Here is a 12608-nt window from a genome sequence, read left to right as displayed (position 1 = left end):
TTCTGAATTATATAACTAACAGATATAGTTGGTGAAATCGTGTTATTGTTACTTTTATTTGCATTTTAGGAAAAGTTATAGTAAAAGATACAGTTGATCATGTTCACAACGTTGAAATAACGCATATTACCCCTGCTTGATAGAATTCATTAACAACAGTTAAATAATTATGCCAATAAAAAGAAATTGCTGCTAATAATGGCATATAATTAAAAGTATTTTCTTACCAATCTTTAGAATTGCAAGAAATAAATTTTGTCATATCATTCGGAAAGGCGTGCCATTTTTTATCTTCAGGACCGCATGGTTGGCCAACTTTAATATTACTTGTGTGTGCAACAATATACGCAACATAATAAATGTAAACTAAAATAGATAAATTAAAAGCAGATAAATTTAATTATCATATTTTTTTATTTCAAACAATCCTTTAACATAAATCAGTTAATCAGAAAATTTTTTAAAGATTAGAATTATGTTTCGTAGTAAAATTCATTTTAAAATAAATTTAAATAATTTGCATGCAATTGATGGTAATTTTTTATTTAATAAAAGAAAAAGATTGAAAATAAATAATTTACTGAAATAGCTGATGTGGGGCATGTTTTTGACTTCCTGTTCAGGAAAAGCTGATTTTAAAATAGAAAAATCGTTGCACAGTGTTGATTAGCTTCGATCGTGTAGAGCTGTCAACAGAAGCAAAATGTCAAGCAGAGAAATGGTTTAGCTTCTAGGTTTTGTCGATGATTGTAAACGCCTGGAACAGAGTGGCAAAGTTGGCACAAAACAAATACATCCAATGCGCTTTCATTTGACCTGACCAAGCACTGTTTGTTAGTCATCTTAGAAAAGCTGTTCCGGTTGGTTCTGCAAAATACGTCTATTGATAATATTAACTTCATTCAAAAATTGAAAATACATCTTTTCATCAGAATTCAATTTTTTCTAAAATTATATTAATAATTTATTCATCTGTTTATTTTAAATGGAGCACAACTTTTAATATAAACCAAAACATAGAACACCATTGATGACAGACAAGTTTATGCTTTTGTGCAATTTCAGAAAATTTTCTACATACACTGTATTCAGTCGATGATTATGAACATAATAAGCAGTTTATTACAACATTCTGGAAATTTAAATTCCATTTGACAATAAAATATAATTATGTATTTTTATTTTAAGAACTGAGTAATATAAATAATTTGTAAATTACAATAACAATAAAACATAGCAATTTAATCATGGTAAAGCGAAATTGAAATTGAACGACGAATTAAGAATTGATGGAAACAAATTTCTTTGAAAACTCTTGCAAAGAGCTTAACATTTCTGAAAATTTGGAATAATGATACAAATTTCTCCGAATCCATGTAGACAAGCCAGAAAGATGCTTCGATTGGTTGAACCTAGAATCGACCAACAACAATGCACCCCAATCCATTTTGTGTCTCAAACAACGTCCCAATGCTTGATTCAATGCTCTGTATGCTTGAATTTCGAGCCACTCGTCACCAGATATCAAAGAATGCTGAACCCCTAATCCAACGGCATTTTTCAAACGTGTATTATTGTACTGCTTTTTCAATTGAACTTGAATATTCTTCAAATTTGGAAATGGTATTCCAACGGCAATAACAGCTCGTGCCGAATTATCTGAAAAATCTATCCCTTCTGATATTTTGCCTCTGTATACAGCCAACAACAACGCTCCAGTGCATTTCGAATTGATTTCTGTCGAATGTTCGATGGCATAGTAAAAACTGGTCAATGCAGATTCCAAATGTTCACTTCCTTTGGGTTCTACAATGACTTGTTTGGAATCGTTTAATCTATCCCATAAACCAGGCACTTGTTTCCAACGATTAACAAGCTTGTTCAGCAATCTGTACGATGGGATAAAACACAAAATACCACCGGGTACAACGTTACATACATCAGTCAAAAGAGATGCTAGTTCGTCTTGAAAAGCAAAAGATTCAGCTTGCTGGAAAGTGGCTTTCAGGGGAATATCATTAGGTCCCTTTTTAAAATTACAAAAAATCATTTAAGGATAAAAATGAGAATGGAAATTCTTACCACCCCAATCGACCCAATCCACATCCTTTCTGGTGGTACAACATGTGGTGCTTCCAAAGAAAATTGAAATGGCAGACCAAGCTCAGTAGCATAAGATTTTAAAGGAGACAATGTTCCAGACGCAAGAATGACCGACTTCGTTTTCGAGCTGACATCATCAAATGCCTATAAAATAATAATTTAATACATAACTCATCATTACAAAACAATTAGTGACTCACAACAGCAGGATTCATGCACCAAAAATTGATAGAATCAACCATGGTAAAATTAGTATGAACATTTTTTAAAACCCTCAAGTTTTTGGAATCGCTTTTCAAAAGTTCCAAACGCTCTTTTCTCAAGCACATCCTGTGAACAAAAGAAATTGTAACAAGTAAGAAAATAATGCTAAAATGCTGACCTGTAACTGTAGCACCCAAAATTTTTCTCTCCATAATTGTCAAAATCACGATATAAATAATCAAGAGCATAAAGTAATTTTTCCATTGGCTTTATGCAATTCAAAAGTTTATCATCATTAATTACCCGATGTTTACCAGTACCTTGAGAACTGTTCGAATCAACTTCTAGTAAACAACTTAAAACTGTCTAAAAATAAACTTCTTAAAAATAACAAATTATAACGTAAAAATAAATTTACTTTCAGCTCATCAATACTTTCCCGTTGCAAACCCATACTTTGCAACTGCACATACATATCTGCCCCTGTCCAAATTTTTGTGTAAAGCCCCTCTGATTGAACTGTCATGTTTTTTATAATACTTTCTCTTTCTATCCAGTCGACAATATTTTTCGCATAAGAAACAAATGGCTTTGCTACTTCATTTATAAAATCTGATTTTTCAGCTTAAACAAATTTTCATTAAAACGTATAAAGCAATATCAAAACAACAAACCAAGTAATGTTAAAATGTTAATAGCCATATCGAGTTCCATTTTTTTAATTTCGAAACTTGATGCTTCGCGACAAATATCCTCCATGTTATGAGCTTCATCGAAAATAATAATTTGCCCTTTCAGGCTAATCTGTAAAGTATCTCTTATCATTGGGTCTAAATATTCAAAATTGAATTAAAATAAGAAAATAGTAATAACAATATAAAATATGCTTCACCGATTAAATAATTATAAGGGCAGAAGATCAACTGTGCATCACGAGCTAGAATATCAATGCAGGCAAAATATGGACAAATTGTATGACATTCTCCTAATTGCATAATGTCTTCTATGTCCCAAGCAAAACCTGAATCAGTTGTTTCTTCCAATGATTTACGCTTAATTGAATAGTATAAAAGCTTCCTTAGACCGGAAATATTGCGATCGTACTTTTTTAAATTTCTCATAAAAATACAACCACCATTCTAAATACTCAATATGATAAAGTAATATTAGAGAACTATATGCACTTAACGTTGCAACTTACTTTGTGGTCCAATAATAATTTTTGACAAGCTGCAGATTTATCAACTTCTTGGCAGACGTTAGGATTAAGGCATGTAAATTCGCGGCTAGCCATAATTGTCATTCTTAAAACAATTTAGCAATTTGATAATTTGAAACGAATACCACGGCCAAGACATACTTCACATTTTGATAGTGTGTTTTCTTCAGTTCTCGGACCATCTGAGCAAGCTGTTTGTGCGTCCTAGCTGCATAAAAAATTTTCGGGCAAGATTTGCTTTTCAAACATGGCCCATCATTCTGTGCTCCATCCAAACAATATTCATCTTCAAAAGATGATTCATAAAGATCCTAAAAATATTTTCAATTGAATTCAATGAATATTGAAAATAAATCACAAAAACAATTTCAGTTTTATGATCGAATTGACAGAATTTACCATTTTACACACATTAGTGGAATACTTTTTCCGAGGGGGAGAAGAGAAATCGTTGGTGTCTGTCAACAGAAGCATAATATATATATATATATATATATATATATATATTACTGTTTAATCAGAGTAAAATTTTAAAACCTTCAAATGAATCTTCAAAATTAGAGGTAAGATTTGTCATCACTTTGCAACTCTGTGGCTGTGGGCTTTTATCAATTTTTATATCATTCATGCTCTCTATAAAGTTGAGTTGTAGAAGAAAATGTTGAAAAACTTCTATTACCCAAAAACTTTTTCTGCCAAGCTAACGCCGAACATAATAAAGCAAGACTTTTACCAGTGCCTGTGGGACTTTCAATGAGACAATTATTCGAATGTTTAAGAGCTCTTAGAGTCTAAAATATAAGAAATAAAAGTTAAAATGACATTTTTCACGAAGCAGTTCTAAAATTTTACAGTGATATAAATTCTTCACAGTTAAGTTGATAATAAAGCAATTTTAATTTAATTAAAAAAATCAATAATTTCAAAAACATTTTTTAAACTCCAGATAATTTTCAAATACAATAAAATAATTTAATATGACATTTAGTGTTTAAAAATTTCATTAAATTGTTTCAGACGCATATATGTAATGGCATTTCTTTAAAATTTAACCATATGATATGATTATGCTAACATTATCAATTTTTTCACATAAAATAGCGCTTTAAAATAGTTTCATTATAGCTCTTGTCCACAGAACTTACTCTATCCATAATAGCACGTTGAGAAGGATAAGGAGAAAAGGGAAAGCTGATATCTGCTCCACCAACAGCCAAGTTCATCTGTGTCACTTAAAATAAAAATTCAACAATAGTAAATATTCAAAGAGGTGAAAAACGCGGTATAATACAGTTGTTAATGATTTTCATGTATTAATTATTGTGAGGCAGAATATATTAAAAATTTTTTTAATGCAGTCTAATTATAAAATCTTTCTCTGCTTACAGATATATTACATAAATGATAGTAATAAATAATATTAATAATCTTGTAACTAAATTAAAATTATGCTCATTCTAAAATAATTTTATTTCACGTATAACTGTCTATATGCAGGCTATATTTTTTTTATGTATCAGAAAAATGTATTAACCAATGCAATAAAAAATGCGAAGGATTAATTTAAATTTCAATGTGTTCAGTATCTTAAACAGTTGAAAATACGCTTGCTTGTTATTTTTAAAAATACAGTTAAATTATTCATTTTTTACAGTAAGACAGATTCCAGAATGAAAGGGGGTCAAGAAATGAAATTGACGGTATTTTATACCACGCAGAGAAATAAATTTCTGTTTATAGTGCGTGCTGTGATAAGTAAACACTGCGAATTGAAGTTTATTCAAACACTAACAACGATCTTCAATAGAAATCCAAAAATATCTGTCGATTAATCAACTCTAGTGGAACAATCAACGATTCTTTTGCGGTATTTGTCGTATCTGTTTACTTAAAAATTTTTGTATTATTTAGCATTTAATTTAGCATGTAATTTATAATTTAATTTGTTGAGCATGTGGTATTCATTTTTTGCTAAAGGTGATCTTTAAAGTATGCGTTTCGTGTGCGTTTAAAAATAACTTTTGAAGGAAAGTGTAACTTCATATGAGCAGCTTGCACGAGCTGTATAAACTGTTTAGTAGGAAAGGAATAAAGAAAATACCTTCTAAGTACTATATTTAAGAAGTAGGATTAAAAAAAGTTTTGTTGAATCGTGTATTTTAGTTTCATAAAGATAACAGGAATTTGTTTCATTAGCGATAACTGATAATGCAGTTTTCAGTAAGAATAATTTCAAATAATATTCGACGATGAATAAGTTGCTTATAATTTGTTTATAATATTTATTTATAATGTACTGTAATGCGATACAGTAAGTTATTAAAGCACCTGCACATCAAAAACATGTACACGTTGCTCTATTTGTTTGTTTAGGGCATCTGATAGTTTAAAATCGTTTGACGATGTTGTAGGCATTGCATAAATATCAGACAATCCTGTTGAACTGTTAGTTTGGGTTTAACTGACAACGATGGAAAGTGGCGGCGGATTTGATCCGTGTGAATGTCTCTTCAGCCATGAAGCGGCGATGGGTCGCCTGTTGAACCTGGTTAGTGAATATTGTTGCGTATTTTTCCTTTTTTAAAAAATTGTATATATGTTTATTTTAATTTCAGCTTCGTAACAATCAAAATATGTGTACCGATAATGATTGCAATGATGCGAGTAAGGTTTTTAGTTGCAATGCAGCAATTGCAAATGAAAAAATTTTCCATGTTTTTTTTTAAGCATTGGGTAGTGGACAAGGATCGTCGGCGCTGGGCGCTAACACTACCATGCTTTCAGTGGTAATGATATGGGTTGTTTTGGCTATTGCACTGTTCATGTATCGACCAGCATCGCAGCGTCAGGATTCAAGTGAAAAGCGTAGTGGTAACGATAGGGTAAAAATTATTTTTATTTCAATGTATATCTTGAATTAATTTTGAATCACATGAATTATTTGATTAAAGTTGCAATAGAAAATGATATAAGTTTTTTGAAATTGCATTTTGATTTTTAAATTTTGCATTCCCCCACAACATTTTTGCATTCGCTCGACAAAACAAAATTAACTTGTTTTCATCCGCTTGATAGCATGGGCCAACAGCTGACTCGTTTTAGAAGAAAAATGATGTGTCATTTGTTGCCACAATACAGCAGTAACCTTCAAAACCAAAATTTGGCCTACGATTTGAATTTTAACTTTTGACAGATCATGCTCAGGCGAGAAATGTTGTTATAGAAATAGTCGTATTTAATTAAGCGTTTGCTGTTTCATTTTGCTGCTTGTTCTCTTTTCAACTGCATTTGATCGTCAACCTTTCGAACCTGTTTATGTTTTATGGGAGAAGATAATTTTAAAAAAAAAGAAGAATGTTTTATTTTTAAATTTTTTAATAATTGCAGCGGGTCTTTTTTGTTTGGCATTTTAGTAATAGCATAATGAGAATAATAAAAGCGGTCGTCATTGTAATGCTTTTAAAGAATGTTTTTGTTTAAAAAGCATTCTGTGGTGAACATTTTGTTTTAAATTTTATTTGAGAATTTCGTGTGTATTTGCAGTTAGGATGGATGTTTGTCGCGATGTCGTTCTCAAGCGCAAATACGTATTTATGAATGTCAAGCGCTTGCCCAATGTCAACATTTCGTCATGTTATTATGCTCCTGTTGCTAATTGCAAATATGCTATTTTTGTAAATAGTTTAATGATATGTAGTACATTTATAGGATGCAAATGGACCACCGCCTGCTCCACTTTTATAAGTGATGAACTGCTCCTCCGGTTGACGACGGTTTTCAACAAAAGTAGTATTTATTGCACGAAGAAAAAAAGCTTTTATAAATGCAGCAAACAGCAATGCACGCTGGTTCATCTTAAAAATTGCTTTTTAAAAGAAAAATTGTGGTTATGGGAAAACGTTATCATTAAATTATCTCATTTCAAGGTTTTATTTTTAATTTTTTAGTAAAAGGATCATCATGATGACGGTAATGGAATTTTAAAAGAAATGAAAAAAAACGAGAAAACCAATAATAAATAAATAATTGAACAAATAATACAATAATAATAAGAATGAGTTTAAAACAGTAATGAAAAAGAAATAATAATAACTCTTGACAATCGAATTAAGTAATCAAATGCAAATCATCCTTTCGGGATTTCAACTGTTCGACGATAGATTTAAATTTCATAGACTGAGAAGATGGAATAGACTCTGGTAAAATGATCGGTTGAATATCGATGGCAAATTTGTCAAAAGATGGTTTTTCAAAACTGTAATCGAAGCTGTGACACATAGCAGGAGTTCCTACGGTGGATTTTATCGAGCTTTCAGAGTTGTCTAAAATGAGCATTTATATTCAAATTAACATACCATTAACTAACCGTCACAAAAAGAATACTTACTGAGATCTGATGAAAGCGAAAAAGTAGCTGAGCTAGTCGAGGGTCCCATTTCATATTGTCCTTCGACATCTAAAAAGTTATTTAAAAAATTTTTTTTATTACAATAAATAAATAAAATATGCTGTACAGTGCAATTTAAAAATGTGCATTTTTACCTGAAAAAGTAACCGAACAATCGTTCACGCTTGCTGTTTTTCGATCAGTTTCAGGAAAATCTGTTTCCAATTTTTTCAATATCACATTTCGAACTTCCTCCAATTCTTCCAAAGACATGTTGCGTTGGTCGACAGCATCCTTACCATCTTCATCTCCGGTCAAATCGATCACATCAGATTCACTTGTATATTCTGATAATTTTTCCCAAATTAATGCAAACAATTAATTATATAATGGCTGTTGCAATCAATTTAAACTGTCATTTTAAAATTGAAATTTTTTTCAATTTATATTTAAAAATATTCAAATTATAATGCAATCTGCATACTTCTTTTTGTAGCTGACTTTTTTTCATTTTGTTGAATTCTTTTACTATTTTTGTAATATTCGCGTTCAGCATCAACTGCAATTACCTTCCAATGATGTTTTCGCTGAGCCTTCGGTAAATCATACTTTGAACTTTCCTAAATTAAAAAATTTCAGAAATAAATAAAGCAATTCAAATGACAACTGTAAAATTATAATAACAATTAAACACTGATTTCAAATACATATATACATAAAATCTTTATTGAGCACTTCCTAAGAAAACACAAATTACTTGTAAATAAACTTGAAATTACATAATCATTAATTCTCATCTGGACTGAAATTTCAATACAAGAGTTTATTATACTCTCCTACTTTCAATACATTTAAATTTACATTGTAATGTAACAAAAAGACACAGAAAATATAACATTCTTACGTCAACAACTCCCAGTGGTGTAGCAGTAGTAAAACCAGGATATTTAATGACGGAATCCACATCAAAAGTTTCTACGAATATTTATGTAGAACAAATTCAATTTTGCATTTCAGTCTTACCAATATTTTCGCTAGCTACTGTGCCATTCTCTTAAAGTGATGAAAATGATAAAACATAATACTTGAATTAAATTCATTACCATTAACAAACGATAGTTTTCGCTTTTCTTCCACCAAGCATTTCCAATAACCTGGTGGATAGCCATATAAACGCATTCCATAAATATAAGGAGGTAACTGGTCGTCGCGCATATCCAACGCTTGCTGGAGAGAATGACTAAAATAAAAAGAAAATATACTACCAATAAAAATATAAATAGGTAAAATATTGCATACCTAAATATTCCTGGCTTGTAGGAAAGAAATTTATTCGGCATATTAAAATTGCTAAAAAATGTGAAAGTTCAGTATATAATTTTAAACAAAAAGCATACATACAATTCATTCGCACGATTGAAAAACGCCGATTTCATTTTCTGAACTCTTTCGGCGTCATATGGATATGGGCAGCTATCCAATTTATGAGTGTTCTCGCCGCAATTGAAGCAAGCTCTCATTGAAAATGCACTAAATAACAATGGAAATGGGCATTAAAATTCAAATTACTATTAAAACGGTAAATTAAAATTTAAAAACCCCTCAATTTCAGATCGACTGTCATTCTTCTCATTTTTTTCACAGTAAAAGTCCAATACATTCCTTCAAAAACGAAAATTATTTAAATGACAGTGCAAACGAATTTCTATATCACAGTAAAACATTACTCGTTCAACAACCCTCCACCATCTACTGCCGGAACTTCATCCAAATTTATCGCCTGAGGCGTTTTATCAACCACGAATAAATTATCTGTAACATCTGCGGTCGAAACAGATAGTTCTGAATTGCTAAAGAAACACACTAAATAAATATCAAAAGCCAAAATAAAAACTTACCCGTTTCTGCTCTCAGAAGTGTTCACATCGTGTTCCCAGTTGTCAAGTTCAATAACTTCAATTTCTTGCACACTAAAAATATTTACCATAATTTACTAAAATAATAAATGCTTATTTATTAATAATTAGTTTGATAAACTTTTCAACATAGCATAATTTCATTTCTAAAACAAAAACGTAATACCTGCAATTAAAATTATGTAAAATTTTTCTAAGAGATCCATCATAATTTACATTTATCAATTATTTCACATAATTATGAAAACAGTTACTTACATCTCTTCTGAAATCATTTCCGCTTTTGAAAACCACTGAAAACTGTTTCAGGTAAACAAAACACAACAGGATAAATTATCACTTGCAAATACAACGAAACGTACAGCTAATGATAATTTAAAAAATAACTAAAAAACACAATGTAACCGTATAAAGATTTGTCTCAAAATTGTATACAACAAACAAGAAGATACCACGCATAAGCAAAGTATCAAATCAAACAGTAAACGAAAAAACGTTATACAAATAAGAATTGCGTAAAGTTATAAAGCAATTAATACCATATGTAGTGTCAATGATGCAAAAACCATTAAAAACTAGTTACCAGCATTACTCAAAAAAATCATCTTCTAAAGATAAAAGTAATATATAACAACTTGAAAAGAAATATAAACAGTAATGGATCAAGGTACTGCCATATGAATTAACTTTGCTATGCTTTATCAATGTTCAAACAATTCTGGAAAATATTTTCAGATTTTGGAACTTCTGTTTTTACGAAGATATAAAATAAAAGTAAAAAAATACATAAATAATGTAATTTTAAAAGAATACAAAACAGGCATTACACCATCTCGTAAAATTTTGATACTAAAGAATTGATAAGTAAGTTTTATTTTTGAATAGGCTTTTCCTTATCTTATTAAGAAATTTAGGAGAAGTAAATTTTCGAAATATCTAACAAAATTTTGCAAATTAATTTAAAGTTAAACATTTATTTTAAAAAAATACAATTAATTGACGATAAAATGCCGATGAATCACACAGATTGAAATACACGTTTCATGCAATAAAGAAATGAAATGAAATATTTTATTTTCATCTAAATAGGATAATTAATTTTAAAATAATTTTAAAATTATTTTTATAAGGACATTTATAATATAAATCACTTCTAACAGTAATATTTCAAAAATTAGATTACTGTAATATTTCTCAAAGTTCAATCAGAAAATATTATTTGAAGCAATAAAATTTATCATGAAATAAATTGGAGAGCTTTTATTCTTCTCAGTAATGTTTATTTATAATATGCGTTGCAATTTCAATTTGCTCAACTTTATATTTTACAAATTTTGTATCTACAGTTTATAACACGCCTTAAATTTGTAATGTATATAAAGATGTTACCGCAACAGCTGCATGCTTATTTATTAATAGTAATTATATTTTAATAATTAACTATTTTCAAAGCTTTATAGTTATATATTATGCAGTAAAAAATAATTTTTTTGACAATTAAAATTATTAAATTAATTAAAAGTTTTTTAATATCAAGAAGAAATAAACTTATTTAAAAACAGATTTACAGTACGATAAAAACTTGCTTATTATTTTACGGTATCTGTATGTGGTGCGTTACATGATTGCTCTTTTAGCACAAAGTTTTATCTTTGAACTACTAGCTACTGGATGTAAAATATTTTTCCGGTTTTTAACATTTCAACTTCTTTTAGTTTAAGCATTTGTATACTTTTTACACAGCACAGTGTCAGGTAGGTACGGTGTCATTTATCAGTTAATAGTGAGTTTGTCTGATTAAACACGTCAGCATAGAAGCGTCGTTAACCAGCTGTCGAGACTGGTTGCCACCAGGTGGCTGGATTAAGTTGCTTCAGCTTGATGATTATTGCGCAGCATTAAAGTTTGCATGTTTTCACTGATTAGCTTTTTCTTCAACTTTCTTATCAACTTTGCCTGCTTTGACCTTGTTGTGCGGCTTGTATCCACTCTCTAAGGTTTGTTTAATGTTTAAACACTGCTCTACATTGATAAGATAGCGCGTTGCGTTGCTTATTATTTATTATTGTTGTTGATTGTACAACTGAGAGTTGGTAGTGAAAAATTGTCACCGTCCTTTTTGATTTTAATTGACGGAAGGAAGGGTGTTCCTGTAATAAATTCTTATTATTAGTCGATTTTATAATAGTTGAAAACACTGGGTGTTGTGCTTTTCTAACGCGTTTACCTACTGTTTCATTTCCAGAATTTATTTCTTTGTCAGTATTTTAGCACCAGTTTAACGAAGTACAAGATTTTGTCCGGTGAAAAAGGAAAAGCGAACGCCAGCTGTGTAGTTGAAGCTGGCGTCTGTAGGATTATATAAATTTTAAACAAAGAAAGATTGAAGATTCGTTAAAATTATGGAAAATCCACATGCTAGAACTTGTGAAGAACTTTTGCGATTTTACAGCGTCAACCCAGAGATTGGTCTTTCTGATGAACAAGTTGAAAAATCTAGAGAAAAATACGGTTGGAATGGTAAAGGCTATATTTCTTAAATTTTTGATTCTTTTTTCATTTGTCATACTTTATTTACAGAGTTACCTGCCGAAGAAGGTAAAGTACTCTTTCTTTTGAAATTTTTAATGTTAAAAAATGAATTCGTCACTTAATGCAGGAAAACAGCTGTGGCAGTTAATATTGGAACAATTCGACGATTTACTGGTGAAAATTTTACTTCTAGCTGCTATAGTATCTTTTGTAAGTTTTGTTATGATTTTTTGTTAATTAATATGTT

The 12608-nt window shown here is 30.0% G+C and overlaps 3 protein-coding genes across 3 annotated transcripts; 1 reads left to right on the top strand and 2 right to left on the bottom strand.

Annotated features, from left to right (window-relative positions):
- Positions 1-223: 223 nt before the first annotated feature.
- Tsp_00165 (fanconi anemia group J protein-like protein) lies at positions 224-4836 on the bottom strand. Its single transcript, XM_003375960.1, has 17 exons — positions 4806-4836; positions 4672-4757; positions 4197-4317; positions 4064-4159; positions 3926-3984; positions 3668-3837; positions 3509-3611; positions 3200-3446; positions 2982-3137; positions 2848-2931; positions 2726-2817; positions 2486-2673; positions 2376-2433; positions 2083-2247; positions 1424-2026; positions 879-945; positions 224-366 (listed from the first exon to the last, which is right to left on the bottom strand). Exons 1-17 carry the CDS (start codon positions 4834-4836, stop codon positions 224-226), a joined length of 2469 nt encoding a protein of 822 aa, XP_003376008.1.
- Positions 4837-5996: 1160 nt separating this feature from the next.
- On the top strand, positions 5997-7270 carry Tsp_00166 (secretin receptor). Its single transcript, XM_003375959.1, has 6 exons — positions 5997-6074; positions 6142-6190; positions 6254-6408; positions 6914-6938; positions 7070-7200; positions 7235-7270. The coding sequence occupies exons 1-6, from the start codon at positions 5997-5999 to the stop codon at positions 7268-7270; spliced, it is 474 nt and encodes a 157-aa protein (XP_003376007.1).
- A 363-nt stretch (positions 7271-7633) lies between these two features.
- Tsp_00167 (putative zinc finger CCHC domain-containing protein 8) lies at positions 7634-11599 on the bottom strand. Its single transcript, XM_003375958.1, has 13 exons — positions 11562-11599; positions 9951-9995; positions 9812-9883; positions 9653-9763; positions 9513-9575; positions 9315-9443; positions 8999-9153; positions 8937-8966; positions 8818-8888; positions 8398-8533; positions 8069-8260; positions 7914-7982; positions 7634-7848 (listed from the first exon to the last, which is right to left on the bottom strand). The coding sequence occupies exons 1-13, from the start codon at positions 11597-11599 to the stop codon at positions 7634-7636; spliced, it is 1326 nt and encodes a 441-aa protein (XP_003376006.1).
- Positions 11600-12608: the final 1009 nt, after the last annotated feature.

This window comes from Trichinella spiralis (assembly GCF_000181795.1).
Source record: "Trichinella spiralis strain ISS 195 chromosome Unknown Scfld4, whole genome shotgun sequence".
Taxonomy (NCBI): domain Eukaryota; kingdom Metazoa; phylum Nematoda; class Enoplea; order Trichinellida; family Trichinellidae; genus Trichinella; species Trichinella spiralis.
The sequence above is the reverse complement of the archived record's forward strand: the minus strand, read 5'-3'. Positions and strand labels throughout refer to the sequence as shown.

Coding starts and splice junctions, on each gene's coding strand:
- Tsp_00165 (XM_003375960.1), bottom strand. CDS start 4,836: ATGAAAATCATTAACAACTGTATTATACCGC. Junction 2,932..2,981: donor TAACATTTTAACATTACTTG/GTTTGTTGTTTT, acceptor AATTTGTTTAAG/CTGAAAAATCAGATTTTATA. Junction 2,818..2,847: donor CGACTGGATAGAAAGAGAAA/GTATTATAAAAA, acceptor CAGTTCAATCAG/AGGGGCTTTACACAAAAATT.
- Tsp_00166 (XM_003375959.1), top strand. CDS start 5,997: ATGGAAAGTGGCGGCGGATTTGATCCGTGTGAATGTCTCTTCAGCCAT. Junction 6,409..6,913: donor AGCGTAGTGGTAACGATAGG/GTAAAAATTATT, acceptor TAATAATTGCAG/CGGGTCTTTTTTGTTTGGCA. Junction 7,201..7,234: donor ATTGCAAATATGCTATTTTT/GTAAATAGTTTA, acceptor GTACATTTATAG/GATGCAAATGGACCACCGCC.
- Tsp_00167 (XM_003375958.1), bottom strand. CDS start 11,599: ATGACACCGTACCTACCTGACACTGTGCTGTGTAAAAA. Junction 9,884..9,950: donor AAATTATGCTATGTTGAAAA/GTTTATCAAACT, acceptor AAATATTTTTAG/TGTGCAAGAAATTGAAGTTA. Junction 9,764..9,811: donor ACTTCTGAGAGCAGAAACGG/GTAAGTTTTTAT, acceptor GTGTTTCTTTAG/CAATTCAGAACTATCTGTTT.